The sequence below is a fragment of the Oratosquilla oratoria genome, chromosome 11, assembly GCF_046742065.1.
Source record: "Oratosquilla oratoria isolate Oo_2021 chromosome 11, ASM4674206v1, whole genome shotgun sequence".
NCBI classification, from domain to species: Eukaryota; Metazoa; Arthropoda; class Malacostraca; order Stomatopoda; family Squillidae; genus Oratosquilla; species Oratosquilla oratoria.
The window spans coordinates 4,811,547-4,830,348 of record NC_134787.1 but is presented as its reverse complement, the minus strand read 5'-3'; the positions used below and the strand labels follow the sequence as shown (position 1 = coordinate 4,830,348).

Below are 18,802 nucleotides of genomic sequence, written 5' to 3'. Positions count from 1 at the left end.
GGGTGCAACTTGGTGTGAGTAGGCGTGGCAGGATGTAGAAGTGAAGGACTTCAATAACCAAGATGTGTTTACTCAAAAAGGAAATCCAAATAATTTCTTGCTCTTCTTTATTGAAGGTTTTATATCTTAGTCCATAGTTACTAGGACTACTGTATTAGTGTATTCATTACATGGTCACATGCATTTAGTAACTTAGGGACTGTTTTGGGATACCTCTATGAACTGGAGCCACACCTCATTTGTCTGTATTAGAGAAAAATCTCTGCTCATAAATGAATGTTGAGACACTTTTTGATATTGCTGTCCTTCCTTTTTGCTGGCTCCTAATACATGTCCTCTATCATGTCTAAAACCCTTCATCTTTTTTTTTTGGTCCTCCTATGATGGAAGAAGAATTCCACCATTGTGTTACTATATCTGTCATAGAAGGCAACTCATTGGGATGGATTAAGGGGACCAAGGTCCCCTTCTTTTGCATTTTTCTCCTGCAAAGAGTCATGGAATAAAAGGGTCTGGCAGAAGGGTTCCAACCAGATGTTCCATAAGTAAGTCATTGAATGTTCATGGACGTGATACAGGTGAGAGCAAAAGTGAAGAGAAAGGAACAACAGTCACAGGGTTCTGTCAATCAGTAAGTGATGAGATGTTCAAATGCATGGAGGAGTGGTGGGAAGTGTCATTGAGGATGATGTGGACTGAGGTGAGATTAGAATAGGAGCTCAATCACCAACCCCATATCCAAAAGTTACACCTGTAACTAAGAGTATATTTTACTACCATATCCTTCTTACTATGTAACATATGTTACATACAACAGTTTGCAGATAAATGGGTTCACTTTTGGCTTGAATATGATCTCCAACTTCAAATCATTAAAACATCCTAGTTCTAGATTGAAAACTTCCAGATTTTTTTAATACAACTGCTGGTATGCTTTGTGGAGCATGTTGTGACTTGTCATCCTTCAGAATGACACATGGATCATCACTACAAATGTTGGCTCCTGGTTCATATAACAGCATATGGATCTTGATGTTCATCTTATGTATGATATTATTTAACCCAGCATATTGAAGCAAGGAAACACTAGGACCTTGAATGCAATCTCAGCAACCTATGTCAAATTATTCAGATAAGCCCCTACATTAAACATGTCTAGAAGCAGCATTATAATTACTTCTTTCTTCTATTTTCAGGTGTCTCAGGGACTAAAGGGGCAGCCAAGACAGTGGACATGGAGGCACGTGAGACAGCCATCGTGATTATGGATGTGAGTGCAGATCACAGTGCCTTTGATACCACTTTTATTTCCCAATTTCTACAGTAGTTTCTTATGTGGTACCTTTCAAAGTAAAGTATATATGTATATACATTAACTGAAAGATCTTTTAACTTTTATAAGGGGATGTCCAAGTTAGAACATGCACCCACCCACATCTATTCAAAACTTCCTATTGAACTTCTTGTCTTAACATCTTATGGATGAAGGGTCATCCCTGTTCCCTGCAACATCACTGGGATCAAAGTCAGTGCAACAAGACACAGTTTACCCCCCACAGCTTCATATGATGGTGACTTCTCTCACTTTGTCAAAAAAGTTAGAAAAGACAAGAACATCACTTCAGCTAGCATAATTTCCTCATCTATTTACAACCACTCTCCATCAACTCCTATTTTTTATGAGGCTTCAGTTCAGCCAAGAATAATGAAAGTTTTGAATCTGTCTTCACAAAGGAATAGAGTTTTATAGAGTAAGGAGAGGTGAGCAGTAATTTGTTGTTATAAGGTATAAACATAGAAGTGAGGCAAGTGCTTAATCTTTTGGGATCACTGGATGTGAGAAAACCTTCAGGACCTGATGGAATCTTAAGCTGGATGCATGAAGAATATAAGGAGCAATTGACAGACAAGATTCATAGTCTGTGTGTTCATTTAGAAAAAGGAGTAGTGCCACATGATCTGAAAAGGACTAAATTATTATCACTTTGTAAAAAGGGAAGTAAGGAGACACCACTGAATGACAGACCAATGTCATTGACCAGCATATAAGGCTTTTTCCCCCTTACAAGGGAGGTAGCCAGAAAGGAAAAGGCATAAAATCATTCCCACCCATTCCAACCCTGAATACACTCCACACCCCTCCACCCTCCCTCTTATCTTAGCACCTCCTGGATGACAGGTCATCCCTGCACCTTGTCCACTGCCCTGGGTCAGAAGCAGTGTCGCAAGACACAGCACATCCACAGCAAGGCCGCTTCATTAAATCGGCGACCCCCCCTCTCCATCCCCCCATGCATAATGGAGAAGACGGGGAGCAATTCCTTTGGTCTGCGTCAAATTTTGCTCACACATACTACCTCACCCCCCATCCCCCTGCCCATTCCACCTCATGCATCACATCATCCATATACAACCATTCTCCATTCATCCCTATCTTCTGTCCTCTCCCATCCTTCCTCAACAGACATTCCCCTCTTCCCCAAAGCCCTCTTCACCCCATCCATCCACCTCATCCTAGGACGTCCCTTCATATTCACTCCCTCCACATCTGCCTTCCATACCTCTTTTACTAATCTTTCTTCACTCATTCTTTCCATGTGTCCAAACCATCCTAATACTCTTTCATCACCCCTATCTCTCAACTCCCTTTCCACCCCTGTTCTCCTCCTCACCTCCTCATTTCTCACTCTTATCTAGCCTAGTAACCCCCATCATACTTCTCAGACACCTCATCTCAAACACATTCAAACTCCTTCTCTCTTCCTCTCTTATGTTCCATGTTTCTGCCCCATACAGTGCTGTTGGCACAATCACTCCTTCATACAGTCTCCTCTTAGCATCCATTCCCAAACTTAATATCTATGAGCAATTAACAGGAGTATCTAGTCAGTCAGTTTGACATTGAATTCATGCCTATTTCTTGGGGGAAGGCAAACATTGTTCATGTATTTAAAATGAGTGATAAATATTCTATGTATAACTACAGAACAATCAGTTTGAAGTCAGTTATAGGTCAAATGCTGGAATCATTAACCCCTTCCATACGGTGCCGCACACGTAGGCGTCATGGACTTGGATCTCGGTGGCAGCAGCCAATGCCAGCCGTACGACGTGTCGTAATAATACTCGCATCATAAAATATAGTCACCGCTTATATCAATCGTTCTCTCTTCACCCGTGAATTTTGATAACCATAGAAAATGCGATTACAAAAGAATTAGAAAGAATGTCATTATGGAGGGGCGACTACAATAAATATAATCAAGACGCCGATATGGCAGCCTCGCGAATACACTCGCTCCCCATGACGCCTACGTGTGCGGCACCGTATGGAAGGGGTTAATAGCAAATAGTATCAGGGAACATTTGGAGAGGCACAATCTGATTCATAACTCACAGCATGGGTTCACCAAGGGTAGGTTGTGTGTAACTAATCTTTTATCCTTTTACACTATTGTCTACAACGCAGTAGATAACAATGACAGTTATAATGTTATACCCCAACTTAAGCAAAGCTTTTAACAAGGTGCCCCATCTGAGACTACTAGATAAAATCAAGGTCCATGGCATAGGAGGAAAAGTGTCTGAATGGATCAGAGCATGGATTAGTGATGGAAAACAGCGGGTCACCATTAATGTTGTCAAGTTAAAATGGGGTAGTGTTACTGGTGGAGTTCCCCAGGGCTCCTCAGCTTTTGGTTCCTTATTGTTCATTATGTATATAAACAACTTGGACAATGGGAGTAATAGTGATGTTAGTTTGGAGATGACACTAAAATAGGATGCCATATTAGGTTAGGGGGAAGATGCTGGGATACTGCAGGTGAGCATCAATTGTTTGCATGGTCAGTAAAAAGGCAAATGGATTACATAATAATACTTACTTTCTTTAGTATTTTACCTAGTTGTATTTACCTAGCTATATTATACAGGAAAGGAGCTATGCTCGTGGTGAATCTTTGTATCTTTCAGCATCAAGTTTGTTCTTAAATTCTTGAATAGTGTTTGCACACACTGTTGCCTTATCTAATTTATTCCAGGTAGCCACCACTCTGTGTGGGAAGCTATTCTTTTTCAGATCTCTTCTATAATTATCCTCTGAGTTTCTTTTCATGTCCTCTTGTTTTTCTGTTGTCCCACTTAAATAAATCATCTCTATCTGGGATTTCCATTCCTTTCATGATTCTATAAATAGTCAGTAGATCTCATCTTTCTCTTCTTTGTTCCAGAGTTGGTAGTTCCAATTTGGACAATCTTTGATTTTATGTCAATTTGGAGAGTGTTGGTGCCATCTTTGTCATTGCTTTTTGTATTCTTTCTAATTTCTTATATTCTTTTTAGTACCGGGTGTCCATAGTGTTGCAGCATACCCCAATTTTGGTCTTACCAGTGTAACTAATATTTTCTTAACCACTTCACTCCGGGCCAAAATCTCGCAGGCAGCATTAGCTGCCAGACGTATGATGTTGCATCATAATACTCACATTATAAAAAATAAAGTCACCGCTGTATCGATCGTGCTCTCTTTCACCCGTGAATTTTGATACCCATAGAAAATATGATGAAGCCAGTTTACAGAGTATGGGGGTCACACAGGTACAACTACAATAAATATAATCAAGAAGCCGACATCGGCATCCTCGCGTACCCACTTGCTCCTCATGACGCCTACGTAGGTGTCACCGTATGGAAGGGGTTAATCATTTCCTCATCCATATAGTCAAATGCCACTTTCATTGACCTTAGTAGGTTGAAGGTTTCTCCGACTACTTTATTGATATGTTTGTCCAGTGACATGTCTTTGCCAATTATTACTCCTAGGTCTCTTTCTGAGCTAACTTTTTTTTACTTTACCAATTTTATAATTTCTCGATATTCTGTTTTTACTTTTTCCAAACTCCATTATACTACACTTCTTGATGTTAAAATTCACTTCCCACTTTTGACTCCATTTCCAGGTTTTATCTAGGTCTATTTGTAATGATTCACAATCTTCCTCTGTACTTACTTTCTTTAGTATTTTTGCATCATCTGCAAAGAAGTTCATGTAACATTCTACACCTTCATTCATGTCATTTATATATATAGCAAACATTATCAGAGCCAATGTCCCTGTGGGACTCAACTTATCATTGTTGTGTCTATGCTGTTCTTCCTCCCACTCTCCTTCCATATTTCATACCTCCCTCCCTTCTCCCCATACCTCCTTCCCCCTTATATCTTCTTAATTTCCCTTTCCCTCACCTTCACCCCTGTGTTGCTCCAGATTTTCTAATGCCATAAGGAAGGGTAGTGAATGGTGGGATGAGGAAACAAAGAAGGTTGTAGAAGAGAAGCGAGCTTTCACAGATTGGTTACAAAATAGGACAAGGGAGTCATATGAGAGGTACAAAGAAAAGAAAAGTAAAGCAAAAGGTAAAGAAGGCAATAAGGAGAGCAGATGTGAAATGGGGTAAGAGTATGACAGAAAATTTTGAAAGTAATAAAAAGATGTTTTGGAAAGAAATTAAGAGAGGAAGAGGAGGCGAATCAAATAGAGAAGAAAAGGTAAAAGGTGCAGAAGGAGAGATGATAATGGAAGAGAAGGCAGTAAGGGGAAGATGGGCAGAATATTTTAGGGAATTGCTAAATGTGAAGGAGGATAGGGAGGGAAAGATAGCTGCAGTGGGAAATGCTAAGAAAATGACCATGATGAGTGAGGAAAATGGAGGAGAAATAAGGAAGGATGAAGTGAAGGCAGTTATTAAGGTGATGAAAGCAGGTAAGGCACCTGGTCTGGATGGATGCCATGCAGAATGTCTAAAAAAAGTAGGTACAGTGATGGTGGACTGGCTGGTGAGGTTATTTAATGTTTGCTGGAGAGAGGGTAGAGTGCCGGTGGATTGGAGGAGTGCATGTATAGTTCCACTTTACAAGGGAAAAGGGGACAAGTGTGAATGTAGTATTTTCAGAGGGATTAGCTTGATAAGTGTAGTTGTTGTTGTTGTTGTCGTTCCCTAGACTGTCTGTCCGAGCAGTCCCGTCTCCCCAAGGAAGGCCACAGCCGAAACTGGGTTTTCCCACAAATCCTTTATAGAGTGTATGTTGTGTTGTTTGCGTGCATGATTGTGTATAATGCAGTCTTCCATTATGTGTTGTATGGTATGGGGTGAAGTGTTACATCCTGGGCAGCTGTTCACAACACGGTCGTCCAGCCTCTTCTGGTAGCTTAGAAGTGCTGGGTGGTGACCGCATCGCAGTCTGGCCAAGTGGACTCTGTCCTTACGTGGGAGAGAGGATTCAGAAGGGTGGATATCAGGGGGTCTGGCATGCAGCAGTGTGTTGTCTTTCAGTGTGTTAATGGAGCGGTGAGTGATATGATTATGAATATGTTTCCGGAGGCTGGTATTTGGTGGTTGTGGAGGAAGAGAAGAGAGTATCTGTGTGTAATAAAGGTCTATGGGTGTAGTTTTAATGTTTCTTGGTGTGTGTGGGTGTTCTGCTATGTAGTGTAGCGGGTGTGATGTGTTTGTGGTGGCTGCAGCAAGTGTTTGTGTGCCTCTCATGTCCTGGAGCTGCAACGTCTACGTCGTGGGACCACCCCCCAACCCCAAGAGTTGGGGGCCAATCAGCAGCAACTACCCCTGGCCATCAGCTCTACGCAGATGATAAGTGTAGTTGGAAAGGCTTATGGGAGGATCTTGATTGAGAGGATTAGGAGAGGAAGAGAGGGAGTAATTGGTGAGGAACAGTGTGGATTTAGGACGGATAGAGGTTGTGTAGATCAGATCTTTGTGGTAAGACAGATATGTGAGAAAGCTATAGGAAAGGGGAAGGATGTTTTTTGGGCTTTTATGGATCTGGAAAAGGCTTACGACAGGGTAGACAGAAAGGCACTGTGGGAGGTTTTGTGGATATATGGGATAGGAGGAAAGCTTCTGGGAGCTGTCAAGAGTTTTTACGAGAGTAGTAGAACTTGTGTCAATATTAGAAATGGAGAGAGTGAGTGGTTCAAGGTAAAGGTGAGACTTCGTCAGGGATGCGTTATGTCGCCCTGGCTGTTCAACTTATACATGGATGGGGTAGTGTGAGAGGTAAATGCAAGGGTGGTGGGTCAGGGATTGGAGATGGTTAAAGAAAATGGAGAAAAGTGGGAGGTGAGGCAGCTGTTGTTTGCAGACGACACTGCGCTTGTGGCAGGATCGGAGGAGGTATTGAGGAAGTTGGTGACAGAGTTTGGGAGAATGTGTGATAGAAGAAAGCTGAAGATAAATGTGGGTAAAAGTAAGGTGATGAGATGTTCAAAGGGTGAAAGTGACAGCAGACTGGAAGTGAGAATCAAGGGAGAGCGACTGGAGGAAGTGGATAGTTTTAGATACTTGGGTGCAAATGTGGCAGGAAAAGGTGGAGTGAAGGTGGAGGTAGAATGTAGATTGAGAGAAGCGAGTAAATGCTTTGGTGAATTAAAGAGTGTAATGAGGAATAGACATTTGGGAATGGATGCTAAGAGGAGACTGTATGAAGGAGTGATTGTGCCAACAGCACTGTATGGGGCAGAAACATGGAACATAAGAGAGGAAGAGGGAAGGAGTTTGAATGTGTTTGAGATGAGGTGTCTGAGAAGTATGATGGGGGTTACTAGGCTAGATAAGAGTGAGAAATGAGGAGGTGAGGAGGAGAACAGGGGTGGAAAGGGAGTTGGGAGATAGGGTTGATGAAAGAGTATTAGGATGGTTTGGACACACGGAAAGAATGAGTGAAGAAAGACTAGTAAAAGAGGTATGGATGGCAGATGTGGAGGGAGTGAACATGAGGGGATGTCCTAGGATGAGGTGGATGGATGGGGTGAAGGTGGCTTTGGGGAAGAGGGGAATGTCTGTTGAGGAAGGATGGGAGAGGACAGAAGACAGGGGTGAATGGAGAATGGTTGTATATGAATGATGTTATGATGCATGAGGTGGAATGGGCAGGGGGATGGGTGGTGATGTAGTATGTGTGAGCAAAATTTGACACAGCCCAAAGGGATTTCTCCCCGTCTTCTCCTTTTATGCATGGGGGGACGGAGAGGGGGGGGTCGCCAATTTATTGAAGCGGCCTTGCTGTGGATGTGCTGTGTCTTGCGACACTGCTTCTGACCCAGGGCAGTGGACAAGGTACAGGGATGACCTGTCTTCCAGGATGTGCTCAGATAAGAGGGAGGGTGGAGAGTATTCAGGGATGGAATGGGTGGGAATTATTTTATGCCTTTTCCTTTTTGGCTACTTCCCTTGTAAGGGGGAAAAAGCCTTGGTATATGTATGTATGTACCGGGTATGTATGTATAATTTCCTCCATTCTTGCTGGTGGCCCATCCATCTGGTTGCCTCCTGGTGGCACCCTATTGGTGGTTCATCCTCCTTTCATCCTGCAGAAAATGATTGGAAATGTGGACCAGATGTCAGTGCCAGCACCACAAGACTTGACCCCTTTTCTCTTCTCTACTTTGAGTTCCATGGCAAGCATTATGGAGGTAGGTCAGCAGTTTGGGCCCTGGAAACTCTCCAGGCATGCATATATATTAATGTATCAGTAAATCCATTCCCCATGTCTCTATTCTAGGAGACCCACACCTCCAAGATAACTGGCAACAGCCACCAGATTGATCTACAACACCACACAATATGTCCAAACAAAAACATAACCTCAGATCACAAAACAAGCACTCCATAGTAGATCTCCAAAGTCTATACTTGCCAGGCTCCCCAGCCATCAATACAAAAGGAAAACACTTCTAACTTATGTAAGAATTACACTTGCACAACTGTGTTTAAATCTCCACTCTGCATTAAAGTTTCAAGTAGTGTAGTGTATTAAATACACAAAATGGAGAAAGAAAAAGAAGAAGAAAAAGTGAACCAGCAAAGAGAGGTTTGGGCATGAGCAGAGTAATACAAAAAAAAATCATGCATGATTGATACCCCAAAATCAACTCAAAGGTAGAATACCAATGTTTTTTTCAGGATTTCCAAAAGAAAGAGGGTTATTAGGCAAAGGTTTAGATGTGGAAAAAGAAACTATGTATGAAAATGTAATAAGAAATCAAGATATTGCTGATTTGATGGAGGAATTAATAGATTTGAAAGATAAATATAGGGCAATGTACAGAGGGATAAACCAACTGCAAAGAGCTAATGATGAGATGAACAAAGTTTAATAATCTAAAAAAAGTATTGAATATGGTCAGAAGTGATGACAAAAGAATGAAAAATGAAGATAAAAGTAAAAATGATGCATTGAAAAAAGAAGTCAAGACCAAATACAAGCAGTGACTGAGAAAGTAGGAGAAACAATTAAGAAGATGCTTTTCCTAGAAATAAAGAATCAATGTAAGCTAGAACAAGAAAATCAGAAAATAACCTTTAAACAAATAGTCCAACAGCAGGTAGAGGAAAATGCTAAAGAAATGGTAAAATACTGTAACTAAAGAAAAGAAAACTGGGTAAGAGATACAGTATTTACCTAGTAGTATTTACCTAAAATAAAGTGCATCATAGTTTATGGTATTATAGGAAATCATAATGTCCTCAGATACCAAAGAGAAAAAGAAGAGAAAGAAATTACAAAAGCAATTCTGAAAGAGATACAAAAGGAGGGACAGGTAATGGACAAAGAAATAGAAGAAGTACATAGAGTGGGACAGTACTCAAAAGAAAAACAGTATAGGCCACTAGAAATCAAACTAAGGTCTCAAACAATAGCTGAAGTACTATCAAAAGCAGCAAAGATGGCAAATAGTGAAAATTACAAGAATGTATGTATAAAAAAGAAATGAGTGATGAGGATAAAGAGAAAGAAAAGACAGAAATGAAGCAAATAAAAAAAGAGAGAACAGATTGAAATGAAGCAAATAAAAAAAAATGAGAGAAGAACAGACTGAAAAGAATGAGGTTTTTTGGAGAGTACTGTACCTGAGGCTGAGAAAATGGCGCATCAAAAAAGGAAAAAAAAAAAATTAAAAGTGACATATACTAACATAGATGGCATGATCTCAGGACTAGACGAATTAAACAACTATCTGGCAGTAAAGAAACCAGATATAATGGGAACTGTGGAGACAAAATTAAAAGGTCCACTACCATCTAATACTGTGTGACAAGGTCTATATAACCAATGGGAGAAAATAGAAAGAAAAAACAGGGTGGAGGAGTCATGTTTTTGATTAAGAAAGGTTTAAATGTGACAAAGAAAACAGAAGGAAAAAAATAGTGTGGAATTGATTATGATTAAAGTTGAAAACAGGGATATGAAAATTAGAAAATTTGTTGTAATATATGTGCCACCAAAAACACAGTCTTGGACAGATAGTGATAATTCCAAAATGTTGCAAGAAACAAAGAATGCATTAATTGAATTACTGAAAGGACGAAACATAGTAATTATGGGTGACCTTAATTCAAAAGAAATATGTTGGGTAGAAATGACAGTGAAAGGTGGAGAAGACCTTTGGGGAAATATTCTACTGGATATGACCATTGAATACACATTGACTCAATGGGTGAAGGAAAATACCAGGTATAGAAACAATGAAGAACTGTCAAGACCAGATTTAATATTTACATCAGAGCCTGAAATTGTGGATAAAATGAAATACAATACACCAATTGGGAAGAGTGACCATATACTAATAGAGTTTGAACTAAAAGAACAAATTGATTTGAGAAGAAATGAAAAATTTAGAAAAGGAAGAATAATGTACAATAAAACAGATTTTGAGAAACTCAGAAAATTCTTTCAAAATCCAAGCTGGGAAAACTTCTTAAATGAAGAAACAATAATGGAAGAGAAATTGAACATATTAAAAGAAATTTATAATGAGTTAATAGACAAATACATACCAAAGAAGAAACAAGAATGGGTGCACATAAAGTGTTGGAACAATGAAAAATATTATGAGGCTAAAGATAGAAGAGACAAAGCTTGGAAAAGATGGAAAAAAGATAAAAGAAAAAAAAATTAACAAGTGGCAAATATACATCGAACTAAGAAATGAATATGTAAAAATATGCAGGGAAGAAAAGAGAAAGTATGAAAAGGACATAATAGAAAACTGCAGGTATATGAATGACAAACTAAAAGATAAACTTGAAATAGGGAATAATGAATATATAGATGATGTAGAAATGGCTGAAATTATGAAGAAGAAAAAAATTAAATCTTTATTCACAATTGAAAGTACACAATATTGGAAGGAAGGACAGAGGGAATGATCCCCCCCAATGAAAGAAATAAGGGACCAAATAAAAAATCTTGATGTCAGAAAATCACACTGTCCAGATGGAATTGGAAATTAAAAGAATGCATAGATGAACTAATGGAGAAAATACAAAAGATAATTTATTTCTCACTCAAAGAAAGAAAAGTACCTCAAGATAGGAAAAATGCAAATATTGTACCAATATATAAAGGAGGGGACAAGGAAAATCCAACTTAATATAGACCAGTCTCCCTTACAAGCACAATAGCAAAAATATTTGAAAAAGCTATCAAAACGAGATGAATTAAACATTTGGAAGAGAATAATATACTAAATCCAAAACAATTTGGATTTAGACATGGAAGATCATGTGCCACAAACTTGATTTGCTTTTACACTAGGCAAATAGAAATAATGCAAGAAAGGGACAGATGGGCAGATTGTGCCTTCTTAGATCTACAAAAAGCATTTGATAAAGTACCACACAAAAAGCTATTAAGAAAAATTGGAATACTACATGGAATATAAGGAAAGTTATTGGAATGGATGGAAGGTTTCTTGAACAGGAGAAAAATGAGGGTGGTACTTAGAGACAAGAACTCGACCTGGGAAGAAATGATAAGTGAAGTCCCACAAGGTTTGGTATTGGCTCTGATAATGTTTGCCATATATATAAATGACATGGATGAAGGTGTGGAATGTTATATGAACTTCTTTACTGATGATGCAAAACTACTAAAGAGAGTAAGTACTGAGGAAGATTGTAAATCACTGCAAAAAGACCTGGATAAAGTCTGGGAATGGAGTCAAAAGTGTAAAGTGAACTTCAATATCAAGAAATGTAGTATAATGGAATTTGGAAAAAGTAAAAATAGAATTTTGGGACAATATAAAACTGGTACAAAAGAAGTTAGAAAAGTTAGCTTGGAAAGGGACCTAGGATTATTTATCAGCAATGACATGGCACCAGACAAACATATCAACAAAATAGTCAGAGAAATCTTCAACTTACTAAGATCAATGAAAGTGGCCTTTGACTACTTAGATGAAGAAGTGGTAAAGAAAATATTAGTTACATTGATAAGACCAAGATTGGAGTATGCTGCAACACTATGGACACCTAGTACTAAAAAGAATATAAAGAAATTAGAAAGAATTCAAAGAGCAACAACAAAGATGGGACCAAGACTCTCCAAACTGATATACAAAGATTGTCCAAACTCAAACTACCAACCCTAGAACAAAGAAAAGAAAGAGAAGATCTACTGACCATCTACAGAATTATGAAAGGGATGGAAGTCCTTAATAGTGATGATTTACTAAAGTGGGATAAAAGAAAAACAAGAGGACATGATAAGAAACTTAAAAAGGGTAGTTATAGAACAGATCTGAAAAAGAATAGTTTCCCACACAGAGTGGTGGATATCTGGAATAGATTGGATGAGGAAACAGTGAGTGCAAAAACTACACAAAAATTTAAGAACAAATTTCATGCTGAAAGATATAAAGATGGGTCACTATGAGCATAGCTCTCTTCCTGTAAAATACAACTAGGTAAAATACACAATTGGCTTGGTTACAAACTCAAACTGCCATAGATACAACCACCACACATAGGACAATGAACACCTCATTCCACACTGCCCTACTCTTATCCCAACCAGACAACACAAATTTTCTTTCCTGGGTGAATTTGGGCCAAACTGGTAGCTGTGGCCAGTTACCTGAGACTGTGAGTCTCCTGGAAGAGAGACCTGGGATAATGGATTGACCAGTGAAATATGAGGTTGAAGTTATACTCATTAATTCCCATCCCTCTATCTCTATTTATCAAACTTCTTCTAATTTGCTTCAAAAACTTACATGCTTATTTGAAAAGTTATACTTCCTAACATCTGTAAAGACTATTTTCTTATGTCTTCTTGATGTTTTTTCATTACACATTATCAGATCCTTTATTTTTTCCATTCTTTTCTGTTCTAAAGCAAGTTATCATATCACCTTGTTGTCTTTGCTCTTCCTATGTGGGTAATCCCAAATTGTTTTAATCTCTTCTCACATGTTGTATCAGCCATTCTAGGGACCATTAAGTTATTTTCCCCTCCTCCTCCTCTTCTTTATCTTCTTCTCCCTCCTTCTTCTCTTTTCCTCTTCTCTTCTTTCTCCCCCTAATCATCATTATTTTGTTTCTCTCCAGGGTATCAAATTGATTGTGATGGGTGACAATATAGACAATGTTCCCCCTACTGATGTGGATGCTGCTATGGACTGGGAATACAGTGTGGCACTTACTGATGACCGTTTGTACCAAACATTATTATTTTCGTTATCCTTTTCTATGTCAAAATGATGCATTGTGTAGCTTCAAAAGCTGTGAGAAACTTCAAATATTTCATTCAGCTTTGGGGCATATCCCTGGCCTTCACAGAGTTTTAATCACTTGAAATCCCACTCAGACTGGGATTCACCCAAATCTCAACAATATTATTTAGTGTTTACTACAATAGAAGCTATAAAATAAATTAATTTGTACCACCTACAATGGCACAAATTTTGGCACATTAACTCTTATGTAATAGTGGCTCTTTTTACATATCTTATTTTAACTCAAGAGTGATAGATATGCTGCAAGAGAGAGAGGGCTTAGTGGATTATGTGAACCTAGATCTAAAAATTGCATTTGACAAAGTACCTCACAACTGACTACTATGGTAATTGGAGCATATTGGGAGACAGAGTCAATTGTTTTGAGTGAAAATGGGTCATAACGAGCATAGCTTCAGGCCCATAAAATACAGCTAGGTAAATACACTGGGAAAAAAAATAAATAAATCCACACAGAGGGTGGATGTATGGAAGAAATTGAACAAAACATTAGTATGTGCAAACACCATACATGACTTTAAGAACAAACTAGATGTTGCAAGATACAAAGACAGGACACTATAAGCATAGCTCCTCCTCCTGTAGAATACAACTAAATACACTAAACCCTGCCTAAGTCAGAGCTGAATATCTTGAATATTGGATAGTCGCAAAGTATCAGATGTCTTGGATTGTCAACTAGGATATACTGGTAAAGTTGGGCACTCGTGCACCTGGATAGTCACCTGATATCTGCATCAAGAGGAAGCCCTCTATCAATTCCAGCTGTACAATGGTGATAAAACTGAGCTGTATTGGTGGACTTCTCCTCAAAATACCCAATCTGCAAAAGATCTTTCCAGCACTCCTGGCCAAAAGATAATGAAGGACTACATTTCTGTTTTGGTCTGTGTCAATGCCAATGGTTCCCACAAGTTCCAGCCTGTTGTCATGGGATAGAGCAAGAAACTGAAGGCTTTCAAAGACTTCATGACCAAGTTACCAGTCAGATACCATGGAGCACTTGCAGCATGGTTTAATCAAGAAGTCACTCAGGAGTGGTTCCACACTGTGTTCAATTCAGCAGTTAGACAGCATCAGACCTGCTGCGATGGAATGGTAGTAGAAGATGTGAAAGCACTGCTTCTCGATAATGCCCCAGCCCATCCCTCTGCTACAAAGTTGTCCAGCAAGGATGGCAGATTTAAAACCCCCTTCCTACCTCCCAACACCACCACCTTGATCCAGCCAGTGGATCAAGGTGTTATTCAAAGTGCCAAGAAGCACTACAGAAATCTATTCTTAATGCGCTGCCTGGTGGTGATTTTGGATAGAATGAATGACCCTGAATATTTAGACACAAGAGCCAGAAGACTATACAAAATTTTAAAAACTGCACTCTGAAAGATACAATTTTCAACTGGTCTGAGGCATGGAAGACAGTGCCCCTAGCAAACTTCAAGAATGCCTGATACAAACTGCTGGAGATGATGAAGATTCTTGAACTTGGTTGTTATCTATTTGATAGTTTTGAAATCCCCATTATTGACATGTTGGCACAGTCTGGTCAGGGTGAGTTGCAGGAAGAGGAAGACCAGGAGTGACTGGATGAAGATTTTAGAGTGCCTGGGTACCACTACTTGATAGAAGAGATACCAGAGGAAGTGATGTGCCCTGAGACTCCTGTGGAAGAAATGGAGGAGCAACACCAAGCTGGCCCTTCTTTAGCTGCAGGAATTGAGACAGCTGACACACTCCTCAGAATCAAAGACAATGAGGATTGGCCTCTGGCTGACAACTATGATGTGCTGAGGGTTGTGAGAGTGTAGCTTCTTCACCTGCACGAAGAAAGTGGGTCCAGCTGAAAATATGCTCATTCTTCAAACTAGTCAGCAAAAGAATGCGGACCTAGTCTGATTACTCAGCAGTTTCAACCATCTCGGTAGCATCCATCTCCTCTTCTGCCTCCACAAGAAATTCATTGCTTGCCTTCACATCTGTGGGAAGCACAGAAAATATTACAACCAGTGATACTAAACCGTGCCCAAATGTGCCCAGCCGTGCCCTAACGTGCCCAAACGGCACCAATCAATTGAAACCAAAGATTTATGCTCAAACTATTCAAAATAGTATAAAGTATGATTTTGGAGAATTTGAACCAGTTTGATTCAAATTCTGCAGAGATATATTGATGCAAAGTCTTTGACACTTCCGATGAATTTTCTCTCGGTCGCCATCTTTGTTTTGGCTGCAAGTTCCGTAAGGCGCTGCTAGATGGCTTGTGGCACTGGAGCATGGCATGAAAATGCAAAAATTCCGTTCATATTTCAATTTTTTTGTCAATTTTCCCATGGGGGGGGGGGGATAGTCACCCCAGCCCCCGGCTCCTATGGGCCTGAATGATGACATCCACTACAGACCTTACATTTGAGATTCCAGTGTGTATATAAGAACAAGATAGTTTATTTACAAGATTAAAAAATGCCAAACAAATTTGGCTATTGGGACCTGACTAGCACAATGGAGTAATTGTTTAGACAAGCTCGACTAATTTACATTAATTGTGCAAAACAAGGAACCAAGCAGCCAAACAAAAGAGGCTTAATGTTCAGCATGAATTTTACACTCTTTGCTAAGAGCAGGTAGCACTTTTTTAAAGAAATGAATCAAACGATACAGAATTTTTCGCAATAATATCATACTACAAGAATGAACTATTACTTTAATCATTATTACGCCAGGGTAAAATCTTAAGTTCTCATCACGCACATAACATAGGTAAAGTTTGGGCACATTAGGGCACGGTTGGGCACGGTTTAGTATCGCCCTATTACAACTGTACAGTGAGAATATGAATGTCATTCTTAGTGAATTTATAAAAGCATCAAACAATATCTTTATGATCTTTCTTTACAATATTTATTAAGCTAAAAGCCATGCAATGAATTCATTGTGAAGTGTACAGTGACATCTTTTGTAATTTTGTGTGGAATAAATGGTGCACAATGCAATATCTAGTGACTTTGTCTGAAAAGTGGCAAAACAATACCTGAGATTTGTTCATATACTGTACTTACCAATGTACAGTACTATCATAGTGGAGATGGGTTGAACACAAACTTTCATGTATGTGTATGTAACTCGGGCATACAGATATATAAGAAAAATTACGCTCAACTTATATCTCTCTTGATGGTGTATCGGTCTAGTTACGCGGCACTGGTAATGTTGTTCTTGCCGCATTAGGTTCGAGTCCTTGGGCGTATTACATTTCAATTTCTGCATGCGCCTAAGATGGCTTAGAATTAAAGTGCATTGTGGTTGATAAAAATGTATCTCTAATCACTGGGACCCATTGAGTGTTGAACAAATACTTTCCTGCATTCAAATACTTACCAATGCACTATCATAATGGAGATGGGTTGAATGCAAACTTTCGTGTATGTGTATGTAGCTTGAGCATACAGATATATAAGAAAAATTGTGCTCAACTTATATCTCTCTTGATGGTGGATCGGTCTAGTCACTCGGCACTGGTAATGTTGTTCTTGCCGCATGAGGTTCGAGTCCTTGGGCGTACTACATTTCAATTTCTCCATGCACCTCAGATGGCTTAGAATTAAAGTGCATTGTGGTTGATAAAGATGTATCTCTAATCACTGGGACCCATTCAGTGTTGTACATATATATATATATATATATATATGCAAGTAGAATTGAATATGACAGCATTTTGACAATGATTCAACTTCTTAATATTTTCAGTTATTCTGATCAGTATTTTTCCTGCCAGGAGGTGAGCACAAACAAGATTTCCATAGTACTCCATTTATCAAATCACGAGTAACATGGAAATCTTGGTTGTACTCACCCCCCATCAAGAAAAATACTGGTCAGAAAAATTGAAAATATTAAGAAGTTGAATCATTGTCAAAATGATGTTGCATTCAATTCTGCTTACATAAAAGAAAATCTGTTTCCTTTACAAGATATATATATATATATACAGTCAACTCCCTGTTAACACGAGGGTTATGTTCCTGGAGATGTCGTGTTAATGGAACATAATTTCTCACCTCACCTCCATATTTTTCTGTCTTTACATTTATATATATATATATATATATATATATATATATATATATATATATATATATATATATATATATATATATATATATACATATGGTGGGAAGAGGAAAGACTGGAGTCTTGATCCGAGTTTATTATTGACTAGTTTTGCTACAAGCTTTTTAAAAAAGCTTGTAGCTTGGCTATCATTGGATTAATAGCATATATGTATATATATATGTATATATATATATATATATATTCATTTATATATATATATATATATAAATATATATATATATATATGTGTGTGTGTGTGTATATATATTTATGGTATGTATATTTTTTCAACATGACCATCACATATTATATCACTACACTTATTAGGCTCCTTGTTTCTCATCCTGTGATGGGTATTATCTCATTGATTTAAAAATTTTGCCTCTCATGCCATATGTGATGGGTATTATCTCATTGATTTCAAAATTTTGCCTCTCATGCCATATGTACATGATGGTATCTTCACCCACCCTGGTCTGCCATGTCATCTTGGTGAGCAGTGTCTCAGGAAATCCCAAATACGAAAGAAGAGATGCTGCAGAAAAATGTGATGGACACCACCAAGCTAAAAGCTAAAGAACAGGTAAGACTTTAATTGCACATGCTCCTTGACCTTCCCTCTACCCCTTCCCCTTTCCCCATAATCCCTTCCCCTCATCTCTTTCTCTTCCTATTTGCTCCTCTTCCTCCTCCCTCCTCGTCCTAATCCTACTATTTTTCCTCATAATACTACTCCTGCCTCCCCTTCATTCTTCCCCTTATCCCCTCCCTCTTCTCATCTCCTATCTGTTTCTCTTCCTCTTCCTACCTCCTACTCCTCCTTCCATCCCCTTTCCCCCTCCATCTCAAAAGACTTTTGACAAAGTACCACACAAGAAACTACTAAGAAAAATTGAAACAATAGGTGGAATACAAGGAAAGTTATTGGAATGGATGAAAGATTTCTTGAACGGAAGAAAAATGAGGGTGGTACTTAGAGAAAAGAACTCAAATTGGGTAGATATGATAAGTGGAGACCCCCAAGGCTCTATATTGGCTCTAATAATATTTCTTGTTTATATAGATGACATGGATGTAGGCAAGGAATGTTACATG

General features: G+C 38.8%; 1 protein-coding gene across 1 annotated transcript in view; it reads left to right on the top strand.

Annotated features, from left to right (window-relative positions):
- LOC143029932 (polycystin-1-like protein 2) overlaps positions 1-18,802 on the top strand; it is a 183,232-nt gene that overhangs the window by 62,392 nt on the left and 102,038 nt on the right. The window contains exons 10-13 of the mRNA XM_076193143.1: positions 1,197-1,270; positions 8,390-8,488; positions 13,410-13,512; positions 18,208-18,290. Of these exons, the coding sequence (XP_076049258.1) occupies positions 1,197-1,270; positions 8,390-8,488; positions 13,410-13,512; positions 18,208-18,290 (359 nt within the window). The remainder of the gene's footprint in view (positions 1-1,196; positions 1,271-8,389; positions 8,489-13,409; positions 13,513-18,207; positions 18,291-18,802) is intronic.